The 15,083-nt window shown below is 44.4% G+C and overlaps 1 protein-coding gene and 1 long non-coding RNA gene across 2 annotated transcripts in view; one reads left to right on the top strand and one right to left on the bottom strand.

Moving 5' to 3' along the window:
• The first annotated feature begins 228 nt into the window (after nucleotides 1–228).
• On the top strand, nucleotides 229–987 carry LOC143769280 (uncharacterized). Its single transcript, XR_013214322.1, has 3 exons — nucleotides 229–337; nucleotides 655–759; nucleotides 861–987. It is a non-coding gene; the product is annotated as an uncharacterized LOC143769280 (long non-coding RNA).
• An 11,246-nt stretch (nucleotides 988–12,233) lies between these two features.
• LOC143766184 (uncharacterized) overlaps nucleotides 12,234–15,083 on the bottom strand; it is a 42,978-nt gene continuing 40,128 nt past the window's right edge. The window contains exon 7 of the mRNA XM_077253660.1: nucleotides 12,234–13,876. Coding sequence (XP_077109775.1) covers nucleotides 12,912–13,876 — 965 coding nt within the window. The 3' untranslated portion in view covers nucleotides 12,234–12,911. The remainder of the gene's footprint in view (nucleotides 13,877–15,083) is intronic.

Genomic DNA, 15,083 nt, shown 5'->3' with positions numbered 1-15,083 from the left:
ACTACAGCATCACCACCATCCATATCTATCATTCACTGTGCGCCCCTCGGCAGGGTCACGGACCGGGGCCTAGCCACCGTGACAACCCCAGAGCAGAGACTCAAAGAGGCCCGGTGCCGGGTACCCCTCGGCCCTGCCGCGGTGGGGGCGCTACACAGGCGCTGGGAAAGGTCAGAGAGGCCCAGCGCCTGCACACTGCAGTACTTTTTTCTACCCTCAACAGGGCAAAGTATGCCTGCACCGGAGCCGCAGCGTGAAGACTAGAAGACGTCATCGTAAGAAGATGGGAGGTGCCAGACCGGACGGCAACGCCCATCGGATCGGACCGCCCACCCAGGTGAGCATAATCTAACCTTTATTTCTCATCTTTCAGGATACATTGGGGGCTTATCTACAGCATTACAGAATGCTGTAGATAAGCCCCTGATGCCGGTGGGATTAGCTCATCTTCCATTTTGGGGGTGACAGATTCCCTTTAACTTATGGAGCAGGAATTTTGCCTCACACCTGATGTCTCATGTATCTAACATATTTATATCTGTCTAAGACAAAAAGTCCTCAATAAATCAGAAAGCCCACACAAAAAGGGCAACACTTCTTTCTACATAAACTACATTTCTTTCTTTCCTTTTTTCTTTCTTCCTTTACTTTCAGGGTATAAGGACTAAGTCAGATCTTCTTCCAAACAATTACAGCTCTAGCCAAGGATCCCTCAAAAAAGATCGACCCCCCACCAAGATACGCCTTCCAAGGCATCAAGTAAGTAAGCACAAACTAGAATAAAAATGAACAGGTTAAAAAACGTGAAAAAAAAACGCAAAGAAATATAAAAAGTAAATTCATCTCCAATTTTTCATCAGGATTTTTACACTTGCGCATGCGTGGTACGTCATGACAACCAGTGACGTTATACAGTACAGACCATAAGTTTGGACACACCTTCTCATTTTTTTGGATTTTCATAACCATGAAAATTGTACATTCACACTGAAGGCATCAAAACTATGAATTAACACATGTGGAATTTAGTTTTGTTATTTATTCTAATAAAGATTTGTTTTCATTGATTACCTGTTTATGGGAGTATTTCTGTAGGCTTTGTATGTTAACTTCAGCCCTAGTTCTTAGTATGGGTAGAGCATCCCTCTTGCTAACTCCTCTAGCACTAGGAATTCTTCTCCACCACAAGCTGTGCACCACGATTCCAAGTACCTTCCGCCTCTGAGAGTTTGAGTCCATCTTTCCCTGAAGCTCCGTAGGCTTAGTGGACCCAAAGGCCCCGATGTCCATCTCAAGGTTCCCAGGCCGCTATAGCAGTACTGCAGCAGCACATGCAAATGCAAGCTTACCGACTGATGTGCAACATGATCACGCCCTGTACCTCCACACCGCACATTCTGGCAAGGCTCTGTGAGCAGTAGAGGCCAGTTGTGGTATTACAGCTTCAACACGCTCGTCGGTATTCTGTTCAGACTCTGCACATAATAACTGAAAAGCAGGCATGGATAGGGTTGTAAAAAACAGCCGCACTCAAGGTATAAATTTTCAAATGCAAAACATGAGTGACCTCAACACCTTTACACTACTGTGGTGAACGCAATAAAATTCAATCATGTTTTGCATTTGAAAATGTATACCTTGAGTGCAGCTGTTTTTTACAACCCTATGATTTAACTGGACCTTCTCCAGGTTCAGCCTGCACCTGTCTCTTTTTTCAGAGTGCATGCCATTTCACCTTAGCAGGCATGGATGTCTGACATTTGTGCGGTTCTTCAAGAATTTGAGGACTCCACAAAGATGGTGATCGTTGATGCCACATCAGCACGATAATCCCACTTCTGTGCCTACTTAAACAGTCGCTACTGACAAACATGAAGTTTTGCATGCGAGCCAGGTGGAGACAGAAGAAGACATGAGAAAGGGAGATACTACCTAACCCAGCCTCATCTCATCTGCTCCACGTGGATTGAGTAACAATGAGGAGGTGGAGGAAGAGGAGGAGGAAGACGAGGTGGCACAACAGAGGCTAGTACACATACAAGCTTCGTCCGGTCTCTCCTACATAGATGGGCTGAAGATAGGATTGAGTAGGAAGAGGAGGAGATGGAGAGTATCAACAATTCAATTTTGATTTAAGTAATTTTTTTGTCTAATCCTTTTAAAATTTTGCCTCATATACAAGTCGTAAAAAAGGAAAAATTTTTAACTTTTTTTTCCTGTAAACAAGTTATCTTTTACCGTACTTTGAATGTTATATGGTCAGTCCTTAAAGTGGAGTAAAAGTGTGATACCATTATTCTCAATAGCGTTCTGGGAATCAAAGATAATTCTAGGGGTCATCCTTATGCTGTTCTTCTTTCACTCAGCACTTTTTTCATCCATTTCAATACTTTCACTGCCGCCCAGATCTCTTTGTATTGTCTGCCAGAAAAATTCTTCGATATCCTCTTGACTCCCATGATACTCGTTACTCGAAATGAGCATCCAAGCATTAGAAATTGATTGATTCGTGTAATAAGCATTTTAGTGCTCACACATCTCTACTAACTGTCCCAATCTAAATCAAGGGTATGCATACTTGCCTAGGATGGGGGTAGCTAAGCTGCTAACTGGTGTTCACTGGAGCTCCTGAAGGTGGAGTCAGGCTTGAGCTGCAGGCACCACTCCTAGGCAGTCCCGATACTGCAGCTGCCGATCCCAGGGCTTGGGTTCGCTGGACGGGGACAAGGGAGTGAAGTCAAGGACAGGAAATATTTGTAGAATGACAAAGTACGGACAACTGGGATAGGTTCTCGTTCAGACACACAGTTCTGGTCAGGTACCGCTGACTTGGCAACAAAGTTCAGATACTGCCGGAGCGGTTTCAGGGTCATGTATAAACTACATAGGACTAGAGGCACAGTACAGGATAAGGAACTGGACGTGGCAACATACAGTTGCACACACGCTACCACTAACAAACTATAGGGGTTGCTCAGACACCTTCCTATTGGGGAGGGTGCCTTTTATACAAGATGCCTCCCAGCTATTGGCTGGGGGAGTTTTTGCAGGTGCGCACACTGCCCCTTTAAGAGGAAGGGAGTTCTCATGGTAGGCGTGCTTCTGAAACCTGTGCTTTGTACACAGGAGTGCATAGAGAAGCACAAGAGCACTGCCGTAGCTTGGGCGGTGAAAATGCCCAGAATGGAGAGATGAGGGGAACCATGCGGCACGCCGGCAATAGGTGTTACTGAAATGTCTTTTAGATTGGATTTATGTGACCTAAGTGTGATTTTAATAGTTTCCATCCACACTTTTCACCTCTTCAACTGCTCAGTTGAGAGAAGGACAGCTAATTGTTTGCAAGTAAAAATGAGTGCAGGACATAATTTGAATTTAGGCCTTAGTTTCCAACAGGCACTTCCTAGTGGAATAATATGACTGCCATATTTCCAAGAATCCTTTCACCATCTTACACACACCAAGCAGGACTAAAATATATCCATAATTTAGGTTGATATTATATTTCTGTGGTCCAAAACGCTGCTTTGACCATAAGGTGGGCACGTAGCTTAAGAGTTCCAGCAAGAGAAATTTACATGTTGCCAGTTTTAAAAACCGCAGCTCAGGTTATTACACAGTGTACAGAAAAGCACACTGCACATGAATATTCTATAAATCCCGTCCACGTTGCTGGAATTGTAAGACGATGCGTTTTTACAGACACGGAGGTAAAGTTTTACAATGGTTGTCGGCTACAGGACTCCAATAAAACCAGTGTGCACTCGCCTCTCACAGCAGCGCCATTCCAGCTATATCAGCGCCACTGTTCCCAGGAGTGATGTGACATTGTTGTGTAATGTGCCTGCTGCAACCTCTGAGCAGCCGCTATTTGCCGGCAGCTCATCACTATTCCATAAGGGCAGACATCCAGTTGGGTTAGGCGAGAGATGAATACAGTATGTGCTGAGCATTAGTTTGGGATCACACTCTGAATAAAAATATATATATTTGAAAAACTACTTTAACTACTTAGATGCTGCAGTCAGTAGAAACCAAGGCATCTAGGCAGTTTTCTATTTATTAATGAATAATACAAGCAAAAATAACTTTGTAGTATAATCTTATCAGAGAAATCAGCTTTTTTTCACCTCAATGACTGATCAGTTGCCTTCAAGTTCTCACATTACCTTACAGAACAAAGCCATTATTCCAGTATTCCAGGGCGATGGCATATTCTTCTGGATTAACCACCATAAACTATTGAGCTGACATCCAGAGTGCTGTGTCTATATCCTTTCCACTGTGAAGTTGGAGGAGCTCCTTTGTGCTTCTTCACACTTCTGGGACATTAGGTCACAGATCAAAGGACATGGCCTGCCCTAGGCTTCTAGTAACAGAAACATTGCAGATAAAGAAACAGCCTTACCAACACCGGGACAGATTACCAATACAGTAGAAGGATACTAGACTGCATCAGATCCCATGATAAAGGCGGGAGGTGGCACAGGTGCAAAATAATGATGGCCCAACGAATCACAAACCCACCAATTCATGGAAGTGGTGGTTGCCTAGTTAAAAAATGCTCTCAGATGAGGCTTGTATAGGGCACCAGTCACACAAATGTGTGATGCAGTGTGTCTGGCTTATTGGTGACACCCATACTATTAAGGCCCCGTCTCACTAAGCGATTTACCAACGATCACGACCAGCGATACGACCTGGCCGTGATCGTTGGTAAGTCGCTGTGTGGTCGCTGGGGAGCTGTCACACAGACAGTTCTCTCCAGCGACCAACGATCAGGGGAACGACTTCGGCATCCTTGAAACTGTCTTCAACGATGCCGAAGTCCCCCTGCAGCACCCGGGTAACCAGGGTAAACATCGGGTTACTAAGCGCAGGGCCGCGCTTAGTAACCCGATGTTTACCCTGGTTACCAAAAAAAACAAACAGTACATACTCGCCTTTCGGTGTCCAGGTCCCTTGCCGTCTGCTTCCTGCTCTGACTGAGATCCGGCCGTACAGTGAGAGCACAGCGCAGCGGTGACGTCACTGCTGTGCTCTCACTTCTCACTTTCCGGCCGGCAGTCAGTCAGAGCAGGAAGCAGACGCCAAGGGACCTGACGGACATCAGATGGTGAGTATGTATTGTTTGGTTTTTTTTACATTTACGCTGGTAACCAGGGTAAACATCGGGTTACTAAGCGCGGCCCTGCGCTTAGTAACCCGATGTTTACCCTGGTTACCAGTGAAGACATCGCTGGATCGGTGTCACACACACCGATTCAGCGATGTCAGCGGGGCCTCAACGACCAAAAAAAGGTCCAGGCCATTCCGACACGACCAGCGATCTCACAGCAGGGGCCTGATCGCTGGTACGTGTCACACATAGCGAGATCGCTATGGAGGTCGCTGTTGCGTCACAAAACTTGTGACTCAGCAGCGATCTCGCTAGCGATCTCGCTATGTGAGACGGGGCCTTTAGTAACAAGCAGATGCTTGATAACATCTCCATCCATTTAGTCCATGTTCAGCATATGTTGCTAGCCTCTGACCAGATACAGTCATTCCTCTATGCTCTGGTTGCCCTCCCCTTTCCCTGTGGGAGGAATTAAACCTTCCTCATAGATGTGTTTTTATTAGTGATGAGTGAGTATACTCGTTGCTTGGGTTTTCCAGAGCACGCTCGGGTGGTCTACGAGTATTTATGACTGCTCGGAGATTTAGTTTTCCTTGCTGCAGCAGGATGATTTGTTGCTACTAGACAGCTTGATTACATGTAGGGATTCCCCAGAAACCAGGCAACCCCCACATGTACTCAGACTGTCTAGCAGCCGTGAATCATCCAGCTGCGGCAAGGAAAACTATATCTCTGAGCAGTCATAAATACTCGGAGACCAGCCGAGCGTGCTCAGGAAAACCCAAGCAACGAGTATACTCGCTCATCACTAGTTTTTATCAATATCTTCAGGTCCATCACACCTTTGATGCACAAAACAGGATTTCATGGAGTAAAGTTATTACAATTATAAAATCATAATCAACAAACTTGGTTATTATTATTATTTATATAGCGCCATTAATGCCATGGTGCTGTACATGAGAAGGAGTTACAGCAAAATACAAATATCACTTACAGTAAACAAACTAACAATGACAGACTGGTACAGAGGGAAGAGGACCCTGCCCTTGTGGGCTTGCATTCTACAGGATTATGGGGAAGGAGACAGTAGGTCTGCGGTTGCAGTAGCTCTGATGGTGTTGAGGTGGCCGTGTGGTCATTACAGGTTGTAAGCTTTCTTGAAGAGGTGGGTTTTCAGGTTTCTTTTGAAGGATCCAAATGTGGTGGATAACCGGACGTGTTGGGGCACAGAATTCCAGAGGATAGGGGGATATTCTGGAGAAGTCTTGGAGGCAATTGGGTGAGGAGCGAATAAGCGTGGAGGAGAGAAGGAGGTCTTGGGAGGACCGGAGATTATGTGAGGGAAGATAATGAGAGATTATTCTGGAAATAAGCGGAGGAGAAAGGTTATGGATGGCTTTGTAGGTCAGTGTTAGTAGTTTAAACTGGATACGCTGGGAAATTGGGAGCCAGTGAAGAAACTGGCAAAGAGGGGAAGCAGGAGTGTAGCCAGGAGAAAGCTTAATTAGTCGGGCAGCAGAGTTAAGGACGGACTGGAGGGGTGCGAGAGTGTTAGAAGGTAGGCCACAGAGAAGGATGTTGTAGAAGTTGAGGCAGGAGATGATTAGGGCACGCACAAGCATTTTGGTAAAGTGAGGGTTGAGGAAAGGACGGATTCTGGAAATATTTTTGAGCTGGAGGCAACAGGAGGTGACAAGAGCTGGATGTGTGGTTTGAAGGACAGGGCAGAGTCAAGAGTTACTCCGAGGCAGCGGATTTTGGGGACAGGGGAAAGTGTGATTTCATTTATTTTGATAGATCAGGTAGGGAAGATATGCGAGATGGAGGAAAGATAATTAGTTCAGATTTGTCCACACTGAGCTTGATGAAGCGAGAGGAAAAGAAGGAGTATATGGCTGATAGACACTCTGGGATTCTGGAGAGCAGAGAAGTGACATCTGGGCCAGAGAGGTAGATCTGAGTGTCATCAGCATATAGATGGTACAGGAAGCCATAGGACCTTATGAGTTGTCCCTGGCAGAGTGTATAGATTGAGAAGAGTAAGGGCACGAGGACAGAGCCTTGAGGGACACCAACAGAGAGGGGGCGAGATGAAGAGGTAGTATGGGAGTCGGAAACGCTAAATGTGTGGTTGGTAAGGTATGTGGAGATCCAAGATAGGGCGAGGTCTTTGACCCCAAAGGAGGAGAGGATCTGTAGTAGGAGGCAGTGGTCAACTGTGTCGAAGGCAGAGGACAGGTCTAGAAGGAGGAGTATAGAGAATTGTCTGTTAGCTTTGGCTGTAAGTAAGTTGTTAGTAATTTTGGTCAGGGCAGTCCCAGTGGAATGGTGGGGACGCAAGCCAGATTGTAGGTTGTTGAAGATAGAGTTAGATGCAAAGTGAGAGGAAAGTTCAGCATGGACGTGCTGCTCAAGGAGTTTGTAAGCAAATGGGAGCAAAGATATGGGGCGATAGCTGGTCATAGCGCTTGGGTCAAGGGATGGCTTTTTGAGGATAGGTGTGATTGTGGCATGTTTGAAAGCAGAAGGTAAGGTACCAGAAGTTAGTGATAGGTTGAAGAGATGGGTTAGGGATGGGATTAGTGAGGTGGTGAGGTTAGGGAGGAGGTGGGATGGGGTCAAGCGCACAAGTGGTGAGGTGTGATTTGGAGAGATGTGCAAGCTCCCCTTCAGTGATTTTGGAGAGGGAAGTTATGGGGTTAGGGCATTGGTCTGATATACAAAGGGGTTGTGGTGATTTGACAACAAAGACTTGCCTTGTTTGGTCTATCTTATTTTTGAAGTGCGTGGCAGAGTCCTCAGCAACGATAAGGGAACTCAGAGGGGGCAGTGGTGGGCAGAGGAGGGAGTTAAGTGTTGAACAACTGTTTGGGGTTGTGGGATAAAGATACGAGGGATGTAAAATAGACCTGTTTAGCAGAGGTGAGAGCTGATTTGAATGCGAGTGTTGCTTGTTTGAGTGCAGTGAAATCATCTTGCGAATGCGTTTTCTTCCAACGCCATTCTGCAATTCTGGATACTTGCCGAAGCTTTTTAGTGATGTTATTGTGCCAGAGTTGTCTATTGATTTGTCACACTCTGCTATGCATGACAGGGGCGACCTTGTCAATAGCTGATGCATTAGTGGCATTGTAGAAAGCAGTGGCAGTGTCGTGAGGATATGGATGCTAGTGGTAGGATAGAGTCAGAGCGTGTGTGGGTGTCTAGGTGTGCGAGGTTCCTGCGTGGGTGCGCATGTTGCTGGACATGGGTGACAGGTGAGGAGGACAGGGAAGAGAAAGTGAGTAGATGGTGGTCAGATAGAGGGAGAGGGGAGGTTGTCAAGTTAGACAGGGAGCAGAGACGGGTGAAGACCAGGTCTAATGTATGTTCGTCTGTGTGGGTGGCTGAGGAGGACCACTGAGCAAGGCTAGGTTCACATTGCGTTAGTGCATGCGTTAAAAGGACTGCGCAATGCAAGTGCCTTTTAAAGATTACGGTATGCGATCACGCGCAGATGCTCCATCTGTGCTAGCAGTGACAGCCCCCCGAACGCAGCAGAACATGTACGAGGGTCCATCACAGAATGATGGCACATCGCTAGCGCATGCCGATTATGACATGCATTAGCAATGCGCTACATAATGGAAGTCAATGGGTGCGCTAACGCATCCGTTACATAGCGTTAGTGCCGCTATGTAACGGATGCCGTCAGCGCATTGCCATAAACGCAATGTGAACTCTGCCTAAGTCCAAAGATGAACTAGGGGACAGGAGTTTGGAGGCTGCTGACTGGTGGATGTCAATGGGGATGTTGAAGTCACCCATGATTATGGTGGGAATGTCAGCAGACAGAAAGTGAAGGAGCCAGGTGGAGAATTGGTCAATAAAGGCAGTGGACGGGCCCGAAGGTCGGTATATGACGCCCATTTGGAGGTTGTAGGGGGGAGTAGATGTGGACTTCAAAAGAGGGGAAGATAAGGGAGGGTATAGGTGGGATTGGGTTAAAGGTACAGTTGGAAGAAAGGAGAAGGCCCACTCCTCCACCATGTTTGTTGCCAGGGCGAGGAGTGTGGGTGAAGGGGAGGCCACCGTAACATAGTGCAGCAGGGGAGGCTGTGTCAGAGGGTGTCAGCCATGTTTCAGTGATGCCCAGAAAGAAAAGACTACGAGAGGTAAAGAGGTCGTGAATCAAGTGGAGTTTATTGCAGACTCTATTGTTGGAGACTCTATCGTCATTTAATTAGGAAATGTAGAAGAACTGACTCTGGACACACACGTTAGAACTGCAGCAGGACATTTATTGTTTCTTGCACATAAATTGATAACATTTAGATGGAAGTTTTTCACACATGGATTTGTGGATCCTCTGCCATTCTAACTTGCACATCCACTCCAGTTCTGTCAGGTTGGATGGTGAACGTTGGTGGAAAGCCATTTTCAGGTCTCTCCAGAGATGCTCAATTGAGTTTAGATCAGGGCTCTGGCTGGGCCAGTCAAGCTTGGTCAGAGTTGTTCTGAAGCCACTCGTTTGTTATTTTAGCTGTGTGCTTAGAGTCATTGTTTTGTTGGAAGGTGAACCTTCAGCCAAGTCTGAGATCCATAGCACTTTGGAAGAGGTTTTCATCCAGGATATCTCTGTACATGGCCGTATTCATGTTTCCTTCAATGGCAACCAGTCGTCTTATCTCTGCAGCTGAAAAACACCCCCATAGCATAATGCTACAACAACGTTTCACTGTTGGATTGTGTTGGGCAGGTGATGAGCAGTGCCTGGTTTTCTCTACACATACCGCTTAGAATGATCACCAAAAAGGGTCTATCTTTGTTTCATCAGGCCAGAGAATCATATTTCTCAAAGTCTGAGAGTCCTTCATGTGTTTTTTAGCAAACTCTATGCAGGTTTTCATGTCTTGCACTGAGGAGGCTTCCGTCAGGCCACTCTGCCATAAAGGCAGCTCTGCCACAGTGATCTTGGGGTTCTTCTTTACCTCTCTCACCAACGCTGTTCTCCCACTATTGCTCAGTTTGGCTGGATGGCCAGGTCTAGGAAGACTTCTGGTGGTCCCAAACTTTTTTCCATTTAAGGATTATGGAGGCCACTGTGCTCTTAGGAACCTTGAGTACTGCAGAAATTCTTTTGTAGCCTTGGCCAGGTCTATGCCTTGCCACAATTCTGTCTCTGAGCTCCTTGGACAGTTCTTCTGACCCCATTATTCTCATTTGATCTGACATGCACTGTGAGGTCTTATGGCATCAAAGACCTCACCCTATCCTGGATCGCCTCGTACCTTTCCAACCGCACATTCAGCGTCTCCCACTCCCACACTACCTCCTCATCCCACCCTCTCTCTGTTGGAGTCCCCCAAGGCTCTGTTCTAGGACCCCTACTCTTCTCAATCTATACACTTGGCTTGGGACAACTCATACAGTCCCATGGATTCCAGTACCACCTCTATGCTGATGACACTCAGATCTACCTCTCTGGCCCAGACGTCACCGCTCTGCTGTCCAGAATCCAAGAGTGCCTATCAGCCATATCCTCCTTCTTCTCCTCTCGCTTCCTCAAACTCAATGTGGACAAATCTGAACTCATCATCTTTCCTCCATCCCACAGGTCTTCCTTACCTGACCTATCTATCGCAATCAATGACATCATGCTTTCCCCCGTACCGGAAGTCCGCTGCCTCGGAGTAACCTTCGACTCTGCCCTGTCCTTCAAACCGCACATCCAAGCTCTTTCCAGCTCCTGTCGCCTCCAGCTCAAAAATATCTCCAGAATCTGTCCTTTCCTCAACCTTCAATCTACTAAAATGCTTGTGGATACCCTCATCATCTCCCGCCTTGACTACTGCAACATCCTTTTCTGCGGCCTCCCTGCTAACACCCTTGCACCTCTCCAGTCCATCCTTAACTCTGCTGCCCGACTAATCCATCTCTCTCCTCGCTACTCCTCCGCTTCCCCCCTCTGCAAATCTCTTCACTGGCTCCCATTCCCTCAGCGTATCCAGCTCAAATTACTAATACTGACCTACAAAGCCATCCACAACCTGTCTCCTCCATATATCTCTGAACTAATCTCCCGATATCTTCCCTCACGTAATCTCCGGTCCTCCCAAGACCTCCTTCTCTCCTCCACACTTATTCGCTCCTCATCCAATCACCTCCAAGACTTCTCCCGAATATCCCCCATCCTCTGGAACTCTCTGCCCCAACACGTCCGACTATCAACCACATTCGAATCCTTCAGACGGAACCTGAAAACTCATCTCTTCAGGAAAGCCTACAGCCTGCACTGACCCCGCTGCCTCCTCATCACTACCGAAGCTACCGCCTCACCAACACCGGAGCTCCTGCAACCCCCAACCTACTGTCTCCTTCCCCATAATCCCGCAGAATGTAAGCCCGCAAGGGCAGGGTCCTCGCCCCTCTGTATCAGTCTGTCATTGTTAGTTTGCTTACTTTGCCTGATGAAGAGACGTATGTAGTCTCGAAAGCTTGCAATTTGTTACCATCTTTTCAGTTAGCCATTAAAAGGTATCAACCACTGAGGACTCTCAATTCTAAATATTTTTTTAGTTTGCTTACTGTAAGTGATATCTGTAACTTGTATGTAACCCCTTCTCGTGTACAGCACCATGGAATCAATGGTGCTATATAAATAAATAATAATAATAATAATATAGACAGGTGTGTGCCACAATTCTGTCTCTGAGCTCCTTGGTCAGTTATTTTGACCTCCTGATCCTCATTTGGTCTGACATGCACTGAGAGCTGTGAGGTCTTATATAGACAGGTGTGTGCCTTTCCAAATCAAGTCCTATCAGTTTAATTAAACACAGCTGGACTCCAATGAACGAGTAGAACCATCTCAAGAAGGATCACAAGCAAATGGACAGCATGTGACTTAAATATGATTGTCTGAGCAAAGGGTCTGAATACTTATGACTGTGATATTTCAGTTTTTCTTTAATAAATTTGCAAAAATTTCTACATTTGTTTTTTTTTCAGTCAAGATGGGGTGCAGAGTGTACATTAATGAGAAAAAATGAACTTTTTTAAATTTACCAAATGGCTGCAATGAAAGAGTGAAAAATTTAAAGGGTCTGAATACTTTCCGTACCCACTGTATATCATTGTATAAAGAACTATGGATATACTGCTATTCTTCTGTATAAAATGTGATGTTGCTGTAGCCCTAATATTTCCATATATGAGGTCTCTGAATAGATAATCTTACCCCAGCACTACAAATCTAGGTAAGAGAGGTGAGGAGAGGGTGACATTTTATATTAATTGTAATGGATAACAGAAGATGTTCCAACAAAGAAGGAATGGATCGTACATTGAATAGTAATTTACAATATGAACATTTTTATTATTGTAGTATGGAAAAATTAAAGGCTCTGATCACACACGGAGATTGTGGATTGAAAAAGACTTATAAATGGCAGATCAGCAGCAGCAAATATTGAGTATTTTGTGACATTTAAGGGCAAGTGTTTCAATACTCTTGTCCATATAGTGAATAAACATTTAACAATGAAAACTTTCAAAGGAAGATTGCATTTAATTTGACTTTTAGATAACAGATGTACAGTATATTAATAACTTCATATGTTTTAATTCAAATGCAAGTTCTAACTTCATTTCTCATTTACTTATTTGTCGTTACTTTGACTCTCTGTCGTTACTTTGACTCTCTGTTATATGTTTTCTTTTACAGTTTGTCAAAAATATATGGTTTATACCTGTGAGTTTTCCTTTTTGGTCAACAAAATATTATTTTCAAGTAAAACATTTCCTCCTTCTAGGAAAGATACTTGCTTCTCCCTTTGTGAGATATTTGATGTTTAGCAAGACTCCATTTGTTGGTAAAACATTTCTCACATTCTAAACATGAAAATGGCTTCTCACCTGTGTGAGTTCTCTGATGTATAACGAGATATGAGCTATCTACAAAACATTTCCCACAGACTAAACATGAAAATGGCTTCTCCCCTGTGTGAGTTCTCTGATGTACAGTAAGAGTTGATTTATATGCAAAATATTTCTCACATTCTAAACATGGAAATGGCTTCTCACCTGTGTGAGTTCTCTGATGTGTAAAAAGATGTGATCTATATATAAAACATTTCCCACACTCTGAACATGAAAATGGCTTTTCTCCTGTGTGAATTTTCTGATGTGTAATAAGATATGATTTATGTGCAAAACATTTACCACATTCTGAACATGAAAATGGCTTTTCCCCTGTGTGAATTCTCTGATGTGTAACAAGATATGATTTATCTGCAAAATATTTACCACATTCTGAACATGAAAATGGCTTCTCCCCTGTGTGAATTCTCTGATGTTTACCTAGTTTTGACTTAGTTGCAAAACACTTCCCACATTCTGAACATGAATTTGGCTTCTTCCTTGTGTGAACTCTTTTTTGACCAACAACCTCTATGTGCATTTTTGGATGTGTAACAAAAGACGATTTGAGGGAAAACATTTTTTCACATTCTGCACTTGAAAATGGCTTTTTTGTTGTAGTAGGAGTTAGATATTTAATATCTCTTTTGTGACTTTTATTTTTCTTAATAAACTGTGATGAACCAGAAGATGGGGCCTGTTTAGAAGGGTCAGATGATAGATCTTTGCGGTGAAAAGATGACTGTATTTCTGGAATAGTGGCATAGGCGTTAGTTATATCTTGAGTGATATCAAGGTCATCCAATTTAAAAATTGAAGTCGTCAGTTGACCGTCTGATCTCTTGGTGTAGTCACCTGCCAATAATAATGATTATTTTTTAATAAATTAAGCTGAATTATATTTTTACAACATTTCTAAAATACCCAAAGAAATTGCAAGTTATGCAGCATAATTATATCATTTACCAAGACAAAAAAAAAGTTATTTTGCGAAGCAAGTAGATATTGAAAAGCAACATGGCTTCCATGAACCAATGCAGCAAAATCTGTGCTTCCAAAGCCAAATATTCCCCTTGCTTCTGAATTCTGCTGAGTGCCCAAATTCTGTTACCGTCCACATTTTAATATTGCTGTAGCAGGAAGAACCCACTTAAAAATGTATAGTCGTTGTGTCTCCAGAAGCACAAGCTGGGCACCACTTATTGGGCACTCAAATGACATACAGTGGATACAAAAAGTATTCAGACTCCTTTAAATTTTTCACTCTTTGTTTCATTGCAGCCATTTGGTAAATTCAAAAAAGTTCATTTTTTTTTCTCATTAATGTACACTCTGCACTAGTGTTGAGCGATACCTTCCGATATTTGAAAGTATCGGTATCGGATTGTATCGGCCGATATCCGAAAAATATCGGATATCGCCGATACCGATACCCGATACCAATACAAGTCAATGGGACACAAATATAGGAAGTGATCCTGGATGGTTCCCAGGGTCTGAAGGAGAGGAAACACTCCTTCAGGCCCTGGGATCCATATTCATGTGTAAAATAAAGAATAAAAATAAAAAATAGGGATATACTCACCCTCGGATGCACCCTGGTTGTAACCGCTGCAACCGGCAGCCTCCGTTCCTAAGAATGAGCGAGTAAAGGACCTTCGATGACGTCGCGGTCACGTGAGCGGTCACGTGAGCGGTTACGCGACCAAACACAAGACCGCGACGTCATCGCAGGTCCTTCACTCGCTCATTCTTAGGAACGGAGGCTGCTGGTTGCCCAGGGCGCGTCCGAGGGTGAGTATATCCCTATATTTTATTTTTATTCTTTATTTTACACATGAATATGCATCCCGATCCCGATATCGCAAAAATATCGGAACTCGGTATCGGAATTCCGATACCGCAAATATCGTCCGATACCCGATACTTGCGGTATCGGAATGCTCAACACTACTCTGCACCCCATCTTGACTGAAAAAAAAACAGAAATGTAGATTTTTTTGCAAACTTATTAAAAAAGAAAAATAGAAATATCACATGGTCATAAGTATTCAGACCCTTT

Source organism: Ranitomeya variabilis, chromosome 4 (assembly GCF_051348905.1).
Source record: "Ranitomeya variabilis isolate aRanVar5 chromosome 4, aRanVar5.hap1, whole genome shotgun sequence".
Taxonomy (NCBI): domain Eukaryota; kingdom Metazoa; phylum Chordata; class Amphibia; order Anura; family Dendrobatidae; genus Ranitomeya; species Ranitomeya variabilis.
This window is presented reverse-complemented; position numbering and strand designations above follow the sequence as displayed.